At 28.8% G+C, this 17,623-nt stretch overlaps 1 protein-coding gene across 5 annotated transcripts; it reads left to right on the plus strand.

Moving 5' to 3' along the window:
- The first annotated feature begins 261 nt into the window (after window positions 1-261).
- Window positions 262-16,671, plus strand: Br140 (bromodomain-containing protein 140). 5 transcript variants are annotated; one of them, XM_015519719.2, is made up of 20 exons: window positions 262-605; window positions 872-945; window positions 1,156-1,296; window positions 7,676-7,914; window positions 7,976-8,196; window positions 8,259-8,386; window positions 8,463-8,643; window positions 8,719-8,900; window positions 8,963-9,104; window positions 9,180-9,390; window positions 9,475-9,664; window positions 11,073-11,265; window positions 11,412-11,530; window positions 11,609-11,918; window positions 11,975-12,326; window positions 13,936-14,089; window positions 14,158-14,273; window positions 15,530-15,780; window positions 15,845-15,984; window positions 16,107-16,671. In XM_015519719.2, the coding sequence occupies exons 2-20, from the start codon at window positions 899-901 to the stop codon at window positions 16,291-16,293; spliced, it is 3,504 nt and encodes a 1,167-aa protein (XP_015375205.1). In that variant the 5' UTR covers window positions 262-605; window positions 872-898; the 3' UTR covers window positions 16,294-16,671. The 5 variants fall into 5 exon arrangements, with proteins under 5 accessions (XP_015375205.1, XP_015375201.1, XP_015375215.1 ...); XM_015519715.2 differs by having other exon boundaries at window positions 262-597; XM_015519729.2 differs by having other exon boundaries at window positions 262-542.
- The last annotated feature ends 952 nt before the right edge of the window (window positions 16,672-17,623 follow it).

Consider the following 17,623-nt stretch of genomic DNA (forward strand, 5'->3'; position numbering starts at 1 on the left):
CCTTCATGACAACTGTACAAGATGCGAGTGTTGTACAGAACAAGACATGTCCCAGAAATCAATGGCACAAAACTATTTATTATTCAATTTAGATATTTTTTGTTCATTAGATATTATTTCGTATTCGATTAATAATGATGATAAATAATAATGAATACAATATTGTATCTAGCAACAGAGGTTGGTGCCACTGGACCTCTGGCTCGGCCGGCACCCGGTGCTGTCTTTTCGTGGTATTCGACATCGACAATCGACATTCGTCAACCGTCAACTACTTGAACAACACTGTTATAGCTGCGTATTATTCGAAATTTTAGTATCTGACTATCTAAGTCGCCATGTGGTCATGCACCCATGCTCGATCACCATAATATTATGATGTTTTTGATAGTCGTTTTCGTTACACGTGGTTTGTTCTATCTTCTATGATCGTTAATATCTTATATCGTGTTCACTGCTCAGTGCTCAGTAATATTTCTAACTATCCGTTACTCATTACCACGATGTTCGTTAATAGCGGTACTGCGTGAATGAACAGAGTTGTAAGTAGTTGGACGTTGGACCTGTGATGTATCTCTTATTCACAGTTCATACCTAGTAAGTAGGTAAATAAAAAAATAAAAAGTCCAATGTTTTTAACAATGTTTTCTTTGAGGTGTGAAAAATGAAGAGTATTTAGTCATAAGTTTTGTCTTTAGTGTCTTACACTTCAGTACTTGATTATAAGTTTATAACTATCTCGGTACAACATATTATTTATTTATTTCATATCTCAATTGAAAGCACAGTCTACACCCCTCCCACAAGGCCACAACCAAATATTAAGTTTTTTATAAATATAGTACCTCATTATTATGGTTCATGTTCACAGTAATCAAAAAATAATAAGGACTTCATTATGGAACCATTCATAACAAAAATTAATGATAACCCGATACATCTCAAGTGAGCAAATACATTATAATAATTAGTGTATATAATGTTACAAAATGTAATTTTAACCTATGTACATTTTGTATGTAATATAATTTTTTTAACAATTTATGTATTATTTAATTTAAACATTGAATCTAATTTATACATTAGTTATCTAATATCTAGTATTCTATCTGTCTACTTAATTAAAAAAAAAATTTTGATTGCTATTTCTTTTAGGCATGACAATATTATGCATGCATCTAAAGTACTGAAAGTTTTGCTAATTAGATGCGATGATATACTACCTAATGGCATTACTAAACAAAAATATTTTGATGGAATAGACCATATCAAAAAAATGAAAATATTAAAAAAAGGGTAAGAATTGAATCAACATTTTATTATTTTTTTTAGGACTTAGTATTTGCATAAGTTTTTGTTGCGAATTTTCATTTTTTAGAACATTTAATTTCATATTTGTAAATTGAATAATATTACTTAACATGATGTATATCTATAATAGGTAGGTACCTAACATAATATATCTTTTTTAAATTAAGTTTACTGACTATAAGCACTTAGGATGTGCGAATAATGTAATTGCAAATAATAATTAGGAATATTTTTATGGGATTTTGCATTTGGTAAGCAATCAGTTTAGTTTTAAATAGGTCGAACTGTAATATTATAATTTAATGACATGAGTAAATCATTAAACAATTAAGTATGTTGTAGTAATTTGTATCTGAAAGTAAACATTTAGATGAATATTTATCTTCAATTATTATTAAATGAAAATTTATTCAAGTTATTAAAAAATATTAATAAACTATATATTGATGTTTACAAAATGTTCTATGAATACCTGGTTCAAATGAACAAACGACCATAGTTAAATCATATTTTTCTCTTGGGACAAAATTCTTTATGAACATAAATTATTTAAAAATATTCTCTTTGGTGACATCATCAATTTTTTTAGGAAATAATTGGTCGGGAGAGAATTCTTTAATGAGAAAATTCTTATAAATAAGTGTAATAGTACCCACTCATCTTTTGTACTACAAAAATCAATCATTGAAATAATATTATATTCTTTTACGCAACATAATACATTTTCCTTGAAAATTCATACTGATATTGTGGTAAAGTTGTTGATTTGTTGGCCCCTATTAGTATGATCCTCTAAGCTATACATCATTTTCATTACACAACCAATGATATTTTTGCCTCATAGGATAGTGACTTTCAGAGGCAGGCATGTCCAGAATGAGTATTCAGGACTGGACGGTTATATGAAAAATGTGTGCTATAGGTAGTGGTTGACTTGGAAATAAAGTAGTAGAGGTACTCTAGTTACTTTTAAAATGAAGCGTCCCTAGCATTTTAATAAAACTTACATAATCATGGCGGCGGGGGATTAAAAGTTTGCATAACAATCCGTCCCATGCGTTCCCCTTTAAAAAAGAAGTAGGTGTACGCTAGTGTATCCAAAAAATTAGTTGAGGTACTCAGTCCCCCCCCCCCAAGAAAACCACTGGCTAAAGGTATGCCATATTCATATTTTTAAAATGCACAGTCAATCATTATATTAACTATTTATTTACTGTTTATATTAAACATTTAAAATTTTTGATATACAATATTATTGTTGGTTTGTGAATACATATTTTTCCTATAGCCCTTGAGGATCGCCGATTCATTTTATGTTTATTAATTTTATCATTGATTTTATTTATAAATAGGTTATTATTGTGTATAACACAAAATATGATCAATACACGACCTATGCATCGTTCATATTCCCAATTTTGGTTTGTTAATGCATAAAAAAAAAATTAGTTTCTTGTTTTAAATTTAAAAATGCATATTTTGGTTATATTATAAGGATTCAAAATTATAGTAACCTCCCTGGACATACTACTACTATTTATTTCTAATATTCATAAGCTTGGCAAATTTCATTCAGTCTATGCATACAATAATATTTTCCTAAAAACATGCATTATAAAAGTGCCATATTTTTTTAAATTTTGTTTTACCATCCCAGAGCCATCTCCAAACTGATAATCACCATAACAGCTTAAAAATACTCCTCCAAACTAGGTAAACAAAACATAACACACCATTACTCTTATAAATTTCAATATTTTTGAGCTATTATGATGACAGCTTATGAGAAATCTTGTATACATTTTTTTGACTCTTCTAACTTTTTTTGATAAATGTAATGTTTACAGATTAAAAACCAAAAAAATTAAAATGATTAATATTGAATCAAGTTAGAATCATTAGTTTACAGGTGAACATCCAATGTCAATAAAAATTTGAACTTCAAACAGTTCAAACACAGGATAATTTTTTCGTTCTATTAAACTGTGTTTATAATATTAATGTTTCTTATAAGTATATAGACTAATAATTTATAAATCTATAAAAGGAAAATTGTTCAAACCAAAAACTTACATGAATTTATTTTCAATTTTTAGATTCTGAGCAGAGCGATGAATATATTGATTTTACAATGTTGCGTTTTTATTTATTTATTTTGTGTCTGAGTATAAGTTGTTGAAATAATGCTAGTTTTCAAAAGCACCGGGAAAAACAAAAAACAAAAAATAAGAAAAAACTGAATTTTTTATATTGGTAATAAATAACTGGAAACACATGAAATGTTCACCGACTGTTTAACTGGCATTTTCTATACTTGATAAATTTTTCAAGTTATTTGTAGATATTTAAAATTTTCCGTTTTTTTTTAGTTTTTCATTCTTTGAATGTCGATAAAATGTTATTCATTGGGTCAAAAAACTTGAAAATGTAATACAATAACTAATAAGGTTCTCTATAATTTAATATAATAGCACTTGGAAAATGTTAAAAATACATAGGCACGTTTTTTTTTTAACCATTTAGTTCAAATTTTTACAAAATTTACAAATTCTTTGGTTGTTAAAAATGTATTAAACGTTTAACTTTTGATTGAAAATTTAAAACAAGGTTCGACCTAATTAGTTAATTCTGCGGCAAAGAAATCTAAAATGTATACAAACAGTTTTGTTTTTATAAATACCATTTTAAGTTCAAATTTGGATTAAATTATATATTGAATAACCAATAATAATAATTTTAGTTATATAATTATAATTTAAAAAAGCGGGTAAGTGGGTATCGCTCTGCTGTACATTGGGGGTGGGGTGGACCTCTGACTAGGTTAGGTTAAATTTGAATGCAATGATAGGTATCATTGTATACGAAAAACGATTCTGAACGGAGACGGTTTATCTGTCTAGGATATATAAAATTTTAGATTTAAAAAGAAAATTTTTTATGAATTTCTAGCTTAAAATAATTTGCGAATTATCGTGATTTTTACGTATGTAGTCAATATTAAAATTAAACTGTATATAGATAACACTAACATAAACATTTAGTGAAAATTTCAAGTATTTACAGTGATTATTTTTTGAATTAAAACCATGAAAAAAATCGATTTGGTCGAAAACTGATTTTGCGTAAAAATCCCGTTTTTCTGTTGATTTTTTTTTTTGTTTTTCTCGATTTTTTTTGAAAACTGTCGGAAAATGTTTACTTTTGACCTGTATAATGCACTAAGGATATTCACTTTTACATCGGAAACCACCCCCAAAGTTTGAAATTGAAGCATTATTTCGACTAGTTATGCTGTACACACACACACAAAAAAAAAAACACATTGTAAAATCAATACATTTATCACTTCGTTCAGAATCTAAAATATTATTCATGGGTACTTTAAAATTTAATAGTGTACTTTATACTCTGACTGTAAATGTTAATGTTGTTGACTTATAATTATGCTTTATATATAATATAACTTGCTTCTATGCTATTATGCTTTAATATACCTACTATATCTGACTGAGTGAGTCGGATGCATGATAAATCTAATTTGATTAATTTGAAATTTATCTTATAAGTATCTACATTTTTTTTAAATAATAGCAATATAATTGATATATTACTATAAAACTAAATATCCTAAACCAGTGCTTCTCAACAGGGGTGATATCGCCTTAGTGGTGGTGAGCTCGTTTTGGGCGTTGGGGGAACCGGTGAACTGGTGTTGGGCGATAAGGTGGCAATATTGTTTTATTGACTGATTTATTCGCAAAATTCAATGACATCAAGAGCTCAATTTCATAACAACTTAATCTATTATTTCTGCCTTTTAAACAAAAACTAAATTAATGGAAGCAGAATTTTGGTTGCAACGAGTTTAGCCAGTTTCCAGTCTTATCGATCTACACAAGAACAATAAAATCATGTTTGATGACACATAAATTTAATGTCAACACCTTCGGTCTTTGGATAAGGATTTTTGACTACGTTTTGAAGATATTGGAATACCTGAAAGTTCCTCAGTGGGTCATAAATCTTTTTTTAAATATTGAATCCTCAAAAACTTCAGTATTAAGAAGAATTGATTGAAACTTCCGCTAATGAGATGTTAAAAGCAAGTATAAGAATGGCGAACACCTCACAGAGTTTTGGCTCCAGTCTACTATCAGTCAAATCTATCCTGGACTGTAGACTGTAGTACAAGTGTACAATAATTATTAATTGCCTTCCCATTCTCTTACCTCGTTGAGCGAGGATTCAGTGCGGTGACAGAATAACGAAAAAAAATAATCTACTCGACATCGTCAAAAGAGGAGACTTACGCTTTCATCTCACAAACTTTGAACCAAACGCAAAAAACTAGCTTTGAATCACCAATCACAACCATCTCACTGATCAATACATTTCAAAACATTTTATTTATCCTGTTAAATTATATTTAAACATATATTTACATTTTATTTCCATTATATGTGTATATTATTTATCATTAAATTATAAACATTTCATGTTTATTTTAATTTTTATCTTAATTAAGTGCTTTTTAGGGGGAGGTAGTTTGAAAAAGGTTGAGAAGCACTGTCCTAGACTGCAAACCGTCTCCGCTCAGAATCGTTTTTCGTATACAATGATATTATATCACTGAATTCAAATTTATACCATCCATTGCAGTAACCCACTTGTAAACTACTGTACAGCAGAGCGACATCTATTGTTTCACTTTTTTTTACGCAATAATAATATTTTACGCATATTATTAAATATACACAATGTCTTTATTATAGATATCTAAATACCTAATATTATATTGTAGAGTTGTGCTCTCCTGGAATAACGTGTTTATTGTGTTTACTGTTTAGTGTCTACTATTACTAGTAACAAGCGTCCGTAAACTATTTGTAGACTTGTATACATTTATATAATTGTATGCTATATTTAATCGTTATAATAAACCCATTGTCCCGGACTATTATTAAATCAAACGTAATATTATTAATAACTCATAAGTAATGGGTTTAATTCTTAAATTATAATATATATTATTGGTTAACACTGGTTTAACCGCCACTTTCAATTGATAAAATGATAATGATAACAATTAATAACCAACAACATGCATGATAATTATTATGTTTGATTTTGTGTTTAAACATAATATTAAGATGGAAATATAGCGTGTTGTAACGTTTTTAAAGTACGATTTAGTGTAATATAATACTATCATAATGAATTTGTCATTTAACTTTTTAAGTACTGATTTCAAATGCTTGTATAATATGTAGTGATTTTGTCAGTGATTTACCATTAAAAATAATTTGAGGTAAGTTCCCTTATTACTATATGTATAACTATATTCATTGTTCACCACAATATAACTTTATTTTTTGTATTTTATGTTTGATTACTATTTACTATGCTGGCAAAAGCGAATACAAAGGTGTTGAGTGAAAGGGGCTGCCTATGTTGACCATATATTTTTTGAACGAAAATAGGACAAACAAAACTCTATTACTCATACTACTTACTATACATTACACTTTTATGCACATTATTAAACAAAATAGCATACTATTATATTTTTATGGAACAAAAAAATTAAATTAATTGATTACGTTTATAAATAAGTAACTCATTTATATATATATAAAGGTTAAGTCATTTGAAAGTAAAAATCCAAATAATTCTTGAACAGCTATTTTTTTAAATTTTTTTTTGCTAGTGAGAGTAATCAACATACTGAATATGGAAAAAATAAAGAACTTAGTTTTTTATCTAAATTTTTTGTAAATTATTAATTACTTTATCATATTTTATAGTTCAATCTCTGAAACATTCTGACCATAATTCTTTAACACTGTTAAATAAGAAGTTGCTGTCTAACAGTATACAAATAAAAGCCATAACTTAGAAAAGTTCTTAAAAACTATTTTTATGCTTAAGATATCATCTTTCGATATTAAATATAACTGCAAAACTTTTTCGATTGCAAGCATTAATGTGATCCATCGGGTCTTATTGTAGCCCAATAATTTCTGGTACTCAGTTCCAACTGTTTCAAAACTTATTTTTTGGTTTTTGTTATTTTTTTTGACTACCTTCAAGAAACAGAACGTTTTAATGAAATCAATAATTGATTACCCAGAGGACAACAGTTTTTTCCAGAAGTATGATAAACTGGACTTATGGTCACGTCTTGAAAGCGGTGCCTTTCATTTTATTTTAGTTTAAATGTATACAATTTTTTTATCATTTATATAAAATAATTATGTATCTAGCTATCGTATTATATTATTGAGGGCTTTGATGCTAATTTGCCTTGATTGACTCATACCTGTTAATAGATATTGTATACTTTTTCATATTCTATTTGATATAGTCGTGTCAGGGAGAAAACAAAAATGGAAGACTTCGATGTACTCCAATATTGCCGTCAGCTACGTAGCCTGAAACCACCTCCATATGAATGTCCAGTAGCTGATTGTGACAAAGTATACTCAAGCATGACTGGTTTTCAATATCACCTTGCTCACATTCAACATTCTAGTCCTATACCTCCATTAGATATAGTTACACCAAACAAACAAACTGTTGTTACTCCAATCAGTAAAGTTAAAAGTATGAACAATAATCTGCTTTTGGATGATTGTAAATTGTAACTAATAATTTAATAATTTAGGTAAAAAAAAAAAAGGAAGACGAGTGACATTTACAACACTTTCAAGAGCATCTCAACCTGAAGTGGTAGAACCTGTGACACCTGTTCATTTATCAAAAACTTTATGTGAAGTTGAAGTTGCTGATCACAAAGTGATACGATTTAATGCTGACGAATATTTACCAATAATATCAAAAGATGATTACTTAAAACAAAAAAAAGATATTAAAATCCCCTTTAAAGTTTGTTTTTATCTATTCTAATTTATAATTAAGTAGTGTCAATTATATTATTTGGGTTTTAGACAGTTGCAATACTTTCTTCTTTATCAAAAAGTAAAGAAGCTGTTCAAAACTTACCTCAAGCTGCATTTAAAGAAATTGACAATTACAATATACTTCAAGCTCCGCCTATGCCTAATTCGTACATTAGGTACATATAAATTAAGATTTATTATTCACTATTATATTATGTATTATAGACAAATTTTAAAAATTTATTAATTTAGATTTATTGAAAAGTCGGTTGAAGAATTGGATACTGAAGTAGAATATGATATGGATGAAGAAGATGCTGCTTGGCTACAAATTATGAATGAACGTAGGGAATCTTCAGGCTTGGCAGGAATATCAGTTGCGTCTTTTGAGCTGTTAATGGACCGTTTAGAGAAAGAATCTTATTTCCTTGTAGTAAGTGGTTTAATTATTTTAGTATGTCAAATATCATTGAACACAATTTTAGATATTTTTAATTTATTTACATAGCAAATGAACAAAGAAGTTGACAGTAGTTTAGCAGTCATTGACGATGAAGCTGTTTGTTCTATTTGTCTTGATGGTGAATGTCAAAATTCTAACGTCATTCTATTTTGTGATATGTGCAATCTTGCTGTTCATCAAGATTGTTATGGTGTTCCATATATACCTGAAGGACAATGGCTTTGTCGGTAAATAAAGTTTGATATCAAATTGTATAGCTTTTCTTTAAAAACACAAATTTTGTATTAAGGCGATGCCTACACTCGCCATCATGTATGGTTGACTGTGTATTGTGCCCCAACAATTGTGGTGCATTCAAACAAACAGATCGTGGATTATGGGCTCATGTTGTGTGTGCGTTATGGATACCAGAAGTTAGGTTTGCTAATACTGTAAGTCATACATAAAATTGATCTGATAACTTAATTTAATAAAACAATTTTACATACTAAATTTGTGTCCTATAGGTGTTTTTAGAACCAATTGATAGCATTGAAACAATTCCTACTGCTAGATGGAAACTTACATGTTATATTTGTAAACAGCGTGGTGTAGGAGCATGTATTCAATGCCACAAATCAAGTTGCTATGCAGCATTTCATGTCACGTGTGCTCAACAAGCTGGTTTATATATGAAAATGGAAACTATATCTAATGATATTTCTAATATTGGTAATGGTACATTGATTTTTTTCTAAATATTTTCAAATTTTCTATTTTACAAATTATTATATAAAATATTAATTGCAATTGCAATTTTAGGAGATGCTGAACCAGGAACAGTTTTGGTTCAAAAAATTGCGTTTTGCGATGCCCATGCACCAGTAGATTATCTAGCTGAAAACCGAGGACGACAATCGCCTGGAGAAAAATTAAATAACGCCAGACGAGTTTTAGCTAAAAAGCGTTCTGCTGCTCCAGTCATATCAATACCTACAATACCTCCCGAAAGGTAATATTTCTATACTCTGTCTTACGTATGTAATAGTAGCCTAGGATGGCTTACAATTTTTATCCTGTTCTGTTTGTCTACATTCATTAATAATAGATTTTTGCAAGCATTCATTTTCAGCGATTAGTTACGGCCAAAAATTGCTTTACAAAATAAATACTTAGTGATTGATTGATTTATGAAAGTGACATTCCCGTGAGCACAGCGCTTAAACCGAGCTTACACCAAGATGGCAAAACAAAAAACAAAGACAAAACAGCAACATTCTGTTTAAAAAAAAAAAAAGTGGAAACATTTAGTATAATATAAAATATTTAATGATAGTTGTGTGATAGTGAGATCAGGAAAGTGTAAAGAGAACATAATGATAATAAGCAATTTTATCAGATGTTGTGAATTTGCGATACCAGTTTTAAGTTGACACCAAATATTGGGTATTTCTTTTATTATTAAACACTCATTATTTCAAAAAATGCTAATGTTTTTGAAAATATTTTTCTACATAGTTTCAAGTTGTTCAAAAATCAACCTTTTTATTAAAAAATTTTATTTTAAAATATTTTTTATCCTTATCATTTTTTAAGTTGCTCACTTTTTTGAATGACAACATTGAGTTTTAATTTCATATTCCAAAGCAGAATATTTTTCTAAGTATTTTGTTACGTAAAAATCGAATTTTGGGCGAGTAGTTTATGACTTTATGAGTTATAAGTATTTAAAGTTTAGATTGGCAGAGTAGTGGTATGGAGTTACCCCCCAAAAGTTTGTCCACTACTCGGCTTGTCTAAACTTTAAATACTTATAACTCATAAACTACTCGTCCTAAATTCGATTTCTATGAATCAAAATACTTAGAAAAATATTCTGCTTTGGAATATGAAATGAAAATTCAATGTTGTCATTCAAAAAAGTAAAAAACTTAAAAAATTATAAGGATATAAAATATTTATAAAAATAATTTTTTAATAAAAACGTTGGTTTTTTAACAACTTGAACCTATGTAAAATAATATTTTCAAAAACATTAATAATGTTTGTAATAATGAGAGTTCAATGATAAAAGAATCACCCGGTAGACTCATGTTGCCGAAAACAGAAACTCATTGATGTTTGCCTCTTTTGAGTGGACACAAAAATGTCTCCAGAAAAACAAATGTTAAGTCTATTGCCAGAATTGTTTTGTCTGTGTAAAGATTCCATTTCATTGCCGATTTGTTTGTGTAATAGAAAGTTGATGTTTTGTTGGCATTAAGTATACCCCACATTATTAGTACATGTTAACCATACCCATTGCCAATGCTATTTGCAGAAGCCTTGCTGCCTGAGGTTACTGTAATATGAAATAGAGTATTATATGTTATTACCTTATACGTTATAATAATTCTCATAATACTTGAATTTTGTTTTAGAGTTACTGAAATATCAAATTTACTGTCAGTGCCTAAAAAAGGCCAGTTTGTTCAACGACTAATTGCTTATTGGACATTAAAACGGCAGTTTAGAAATGGAGTTCCACTTTTAAGACGTTTACAAACTAGTCAACATTCTAATGTTTCACGACGCGAAGAGCCAATCACTTCAAATGGAAATGAAGATGATCTTGTAAGTGTTTTCTTATTATAGTAAACATAAGTACACAAATTATGGTGTTTAAGAAAAATTAATTTTATATTTAATATACATATGTATTATATATTAAACCAACAATAATATTTTTTTGAAATGTTATTCATTTATCACATTTTAAGAACGAACTATATCGTCAATTAAAATATTGGCAAGCTCTTCGTCAAGATCTAGAAAGAGTTCGCTTACTTTGTGAACTGATACGTAAAAGAGAACGTTTGAAAAAAGAGAATATCAAAGTGTCAGTATTAAATATTCTCTAATGATTTATTTTGTTTATAAGTCTAATAAATTTAAATATCACAATTTTTTTCTTAAGATGTGAACAATATACACTCAAATCTCTATGGCCATTCCATGCTTTCTTGCATTCAGTATTACAGCAGTTAATTGTAAAAGACACTGGTCAAATATTTATTGAACCCGTTGATCAAAATGAAGTCCCTGATTATGGAGATATAGTGAAACATCCAATGGATTTACTGACAATGGAATTAAAAATAAAAAATTCTGAATATAATAGCCTTGAAGAGTTTGAAAATGATTTCAATTTAATGATATCAAACTGTTTAGCATATAATTCAAAAGAAACTATATTTTATAAAGCTGGAATAAAGATGAGAGACCAAGTGAGTTTATTTTTTCTAATAATAAGCTTAAAAATAAAATAAAAAACCTTGTTTAGGGCGGAACAGTATTAAGAACTGCCAAACGAGATCTAAAAATTTTGGATTTAGATCCTATTTCAATGACTTTAGCTGAAGACAGTAAAGAAATTGAAGACACTAGTGCTTTAAAATGTACTGCAAAAACAAATGAAGAAGTTAAGGATGACAAGAGTGCAGAGTTTGATCATGAATTGAAAGAGATATGTAATCCATCTAATACTATGGGTGATGATGATCGTATGTGTAAACTTCTGCAGTTAGCTGATAAGTGCAGAGGTGGCCGGCAAAATAAAAGAGCTCGTTTAATAAAAACAGAATTGACCAAGCTTAGAGCTAAAATCGACCTGGAAGGGAAAAAATGTGAAAATGGTAATTTAAATAATTGTTTGTATTACAAAATTTGTTCAAAACATTGAATATTTAAGTTATTGCATAGTGTTATATTATAAACTATTTGAATTATTAATAATAATACAATACATGCGTTTTTGCCATCTCAAAATCTATCTCTTGTATTGAATTTAAGTTTTTATACAGATTTATACAACAATATTAATTAAAATTTATAAATAATTAACTAAAAAGATAAATAATAATGATGAATGGAGATTTTCTAAATTATCAAAAAATGTCCTTTAAAAAATGAAAAAAAAATCATTTAAGGAACAACTTCAGTATGCATAAAACATTAACAATAAAAAACTCAATGCATATTATTCATTCAACTCTCAACAAAAAGTCAATTACGGTAATACATTTCTTGAAACCAATTTTTTTTGTAATTAATTTTAATAGTTACATGTTACATGACTAATTAGCGAGGAAATGAATTTCCTATTAAATTCTTCCATTAATGATTCATTTGTAACAACTTGCACGAGGCCATACCCAGATTCGGCGTGGAGTGTACATTGACGAGGCTGGTATAGGTCGCCAATCCACAGCCGAGATTCGAAAATCGGAGCATGCGGGATTTTCTTTATATAAATAAATAACTAAATCGGAAAAGGGAAAAAAAATTAAAACATAGTTATGGGGATTGGTTTTTTAATGTATACCAGAAAATAAAATTTTAATTTATGGCCAAGAAAAGCCATACGGCATAAAAACTTGGCCGCAACTGAAGGCCAACGAACAAACATAACGGATAAATATAAAATAGAATATAATAATATGGAATTGGACGATATGCCATTTCCAAACACGGCTCCGAATATTGGTTACCAGTGTATGAATAAATAAATAATAATGGTATATGAATATAGTATATATATACGAACGATCATATTTCATAATATTAAAGGACACCAAAAGTGTCAAAACCTATTTTAACAATTAATAATATTAATTCATCGGCCAAGGTGTGGGTGTATGTGTGTTGTATGTACAACGTTAACAAAATCATATTACCATCTTCTTTACTGCTGGACCGTTGAGTGTCGTCCGAAGACGCAGATTTTATTCTTTGCTACTCTGCCATGATGTTGCCCGTTGAAGCAAAGAAAAATTAATAATCAAGAGATGGCCGTTGTCGGGCGTGTTGTTCACCGAACAGCGTTATATAATTTATTGTTGCATAATTTAGTTAAAAATATGTTTGGCCGGTGTACTTTACACTTTTATATTATTATATGCTGTTAATGAGGTGTTAATATTATACAGTGTCGGCCGGTCATCCGAACCACGGGTACTAGGCATACGTGACAGTGTGTGTGTGTGTGTGTTGAACTCGGTGTTGCCTATGAGCGGTAGCAGAGGGGACCGTGGGACGGAGAGTGCTATCGCATAATGGTTTATAATATTATTAATATTAATTACAATTTCGATCGTTACACATTTCTCGACAATAAAGCTAAAAGTTGGCTTTTCTATAAATATAAATAGTATGTAAATCATACTAGAATCATTGTAAGAGATATGAAAAAATAAATCTATGATAAAATGTATAATGTTTTCTTTATTACCATTTATATTATAGTTATAGAAAAAACTGAAGATATTGATGAACAAGGAAAGATGGAAGTGGAAAAAACAAGCTTAAAAAAGAATGCCAAGAAAAAAAATGATCAACCAAGTGAACAGTTTGTTTTTAAAAAACCAGAAACTCCCTCAAAATCTACATCACCGGCCACGTAAGAAGAAAAAATAAAAAATAAAATTTTATGTTAAACTATCACTAATTATTAACCAATTTTTATAGAACCTCTAAAAATTCTACTCGTAAGAAATCATCCACAGATCCTTCATCTACACCTCCTCTTATTAGACGTACAAGGCAGTCAGCTAACTTTGAAAGTTTCAAAGCGTATAGATCTAGTGAGTTGTATATTTTATTAGTAGTAAATCTATACTTTTTTTTTCCCTTGATATCGAAGACTGGAGCGGAAACTGCTTTCGTATTACTTCCACTGATAAATCTATACCTATATTTTATTATATTAAGAGGAATTGTTAGTTAGTTGACGTTGTTGAGAGTAATCTCTGGAACTACTGAATCAATTTTTTCACCAATAGAAAACCACATTCTTTGTGAGTGCCATAGGCATAAATTCAATAAAGTTAATCATTAATTAAAAAGTTAATAACAATAAATTAGAATAAGTGTGTAAACTGTACACCTGTTTATGATATGGCGGCCCGTGTTTTGAAAAAAAAATTTAAAGCGATGGACCATATGGGATGGTGTATTTGTTGTGCTGCAGGTAAAGTGATTCTCCCTGATATTTAAGAGCCACCACAACCATTAGTCTCTTGACATCCAAATTAACTGAGGTTAAAATGAAAAAAATCACCTAGCCGGAACCACTGAATATATGAGTATGGAATTGTGTCAGTAAGTTTGTTTTATAATGTGAAAACCCCCTAAGACAGGATTTTTAAAAATTCTACCCCTAACCCTTAAAGGGTTTTATAATACAAAGAAGTAAATTGGTAGTCTAATCGGTTTAATTCTCTGAAACTATTTAACTGACAGAAAGCTACATAATTCCATGAATCTATAGGCTATATTTTATCTTAATAAGTTGTCTTTAATTTTTTTATTGCAAATTTGAGATTTTTCATTGAAATAACAATATTAATAAATATATTTTTGTATATTATATGGTTGCTATTGGTTATACAATTTAATATGGATAATAATAAATTATCAATTTGTTATTAGGTACCAATTTTAAAAATTGTTTTGTCTTTACAAAGCTAAAAATGCGATGAAATAATATGATGCTTTTAGTTCTGTATTTTAAATGACTGTTAAAAATCTTTTATTGAGATTAAGATAGGGTAAATCCACGGGAAATTTTGATCATGACTTGCCGGTTATAAATGACGAATAAGTGCACGGGGATCAGCTAGTATTGTATATAGGTAACATACTAAACAACACTCACAAAAATTATTTATGTGATTTATTATGAAAAAAAAAAAAATTAATATATATCTATAATAATTATAATAATAAGAATTTGTTGTAAACTAGAAAACTCTGAGCCTCCATGTGAGTTTTTCTCAGTGAGGCCCAGCAATCTTTTAATTTTAATTTAAATACAAATAAATAAATATTAAATTTCTAGGTAAGAGAACTGATACAGAGGACGATTCTCCCTCAGATGAGGAATCTAGCTATTTAGGTTCTGAATCTGGTTCAAATTCTACTACTACTACTACTGGAAGTGGATCTTCTACTGATGGCAGTAGCTCATCTGGAAGTTCATCAGATTCAGAATCAGAAAAGGAACAAAAGAAAAGAGGAAAAAAAGATGAATTTGCACAATTACAATTGGTCTGGGCTAAGTGTAGAGGATATCCATGGTATCCTGCTTTGGTAATATTTAATGAAATGCAAAATTTTATCATATTTAATAATAATTATATCATATTTTTTTTAGATAATTGACCCAAATATGCCACCGGGACACTTGCATAATGGTATTCCTGTTCCAAGTCCTCCGTCAGAAGTATTAAATTTAGCAAGTAATTACAAAGAGCTTGTGTACTTAGTATTGTTTTTTGATTCCAAGCGTACATGGTAAGTCAGATTATGATAGTTGATAGGTACATAAGTATATATTATATTATGCTTATACTATTGTTATTGTTACCTGTTAACTTTTATACAAGTCTAAAATTAAATATAATATACTGTACTAGGCAATGGTTACCTCGTAACAAACTGGAGCCCCTTGGCGTTACTCAAGAACTGGATGATATTAAGCTAACAGAATCAAAAAAACCAGCAGATCGCAAATCTGTGCGTAAAGCATATATGGAAGCTCTTGTTTATAAAACTGATCCAATAATTCCATCTTCTAATTTAAGACGTTCTAGTAGAACATAATGTATATTATTATTTATTTACGTTAATTTTTTACTTTTGTGCATGTTGCACTGTTAATTATTTTAGGACTTCAATTCTATTTTTTTTTTATTATTATTACAACAAAGGATATTTACATTTTAATTTTATGATTAACATTGGTTTTAAAGAAGTATACCAATCAAAAGCAATGTATTAAGAATATTTATTGACAATAATAATCTTGTTTAAAAAAATTTAAACGTAGAAAATATTTACCAGTCATACAAGAATATGTTAACCGTGGATTTTTACATTTAAATTTTTCTGTTAAATATGTTAATTTACTTTTTTTTCTAAGTCACAGTATAACTAAGAATTAGTTGACGAATCAATAAATAACATTTAGTATTTCAATAAGATTGTTGTTTTATTATTTTACATGTAATATTTAGTTGGTGTGAATAGGGCTTGAGAAGCTTAGCTTTTCAAAACCTTTATAATCCTCTCATACAATATAATATGAGGAATGCAATGTATATTTAATATTTATTTGTACTCAAAATATGTCACTTTTATGGTTTTATCATACTCGTAAGGGTATATTATATACGCACAGATCTAGTGTTGAAAACAGCTCAGTAATTAACTAAATATGTGGTGTTAGCTGAAATAACAAATCTAAGACACTGTGTATTTAGATTATGCACTTTATTATATTTCAACCATCCAATATCTACAAGACAAAAACTCTATAGAGTTAGCATTAATAGCATTTCTGAATGTATAAAACGTAAGTAACTGATAAGAACTTAATCTATATCATACCGAGAAAATGTGGCAAATGTGTGTTCATTACATTTAAAATATCAAAATCATATTGATATTAGTTAATTGATGAATGATTATTCATTAGATTGATCGTGTGTGGTGTCTTTAATTGGTCCTTTTAATTCCATCTTTGTTATTCTATCAAACCATGATCGACCACATGTAATATTAACTGTATAACTAAGAGTTGAAATTCGTTAGGCTAAACCACGGTTTAAGATATATAAGATGTATATATTTATATATATATATATTTTTATATATTTATATTTTTAGATATATATATATATATTTAAGATATATATATCTTAAACCGTGGGCTAAACCTTAGAATTAAACATTTAATGCGCATCAATGATAACGATATTGAACCGTAATAACCAAAGTAATATATTCAACGATATTGTGCTAACTGCAGACATTCCGATTTGCCGGAGCGTTTTTTTTCATCGCCGGTTAGAATGTGCCGAGTGGGCGTCTTATTTGGGACAGGAACACATGGCAGGCAAGCATACTCTGTCCTCCAGCGAGAGAACGCTCG

The sequence above is a fragment of the Diuraphis noxia genome, unplaced genomic scaffold (assembly GCF_037042655.1).
Source record: "Diuraphis noxia isolate RWA-SAM2 unplaced genomic scaffold, SU_Dnox_SAM2 contig0003, whole genome shotgun sequence".
In the NCBI taxonomy this organism is placed as follows: Eukaryota; Metazoa; Arthropoda; class Insecta; order Hemiptera; family Aphididae; genus Diuraphis; species Diuraphis noxia.

Coding starts and splice junctions, on each gene's coding strand:
- Br140 (XM_015519719.2), top strand. CDS start 899: ATGGAACCATTCATAACAAAAATTAATGATAACCCGATACATCTCAA. Junction 946..1,155: donor GATAACCCGATACATCTCAA/GTGAGCAAATAC, acceptor TATTTCTTTTAG/GCATGACAATATTATGCATG. Junction 15,985..16,106: donor TTTGATTCCAAGCGTACATG/GTAAGTCAGATT, acceptor ATACTGTACTAG/GCAATGGTTACCTCGTAACA.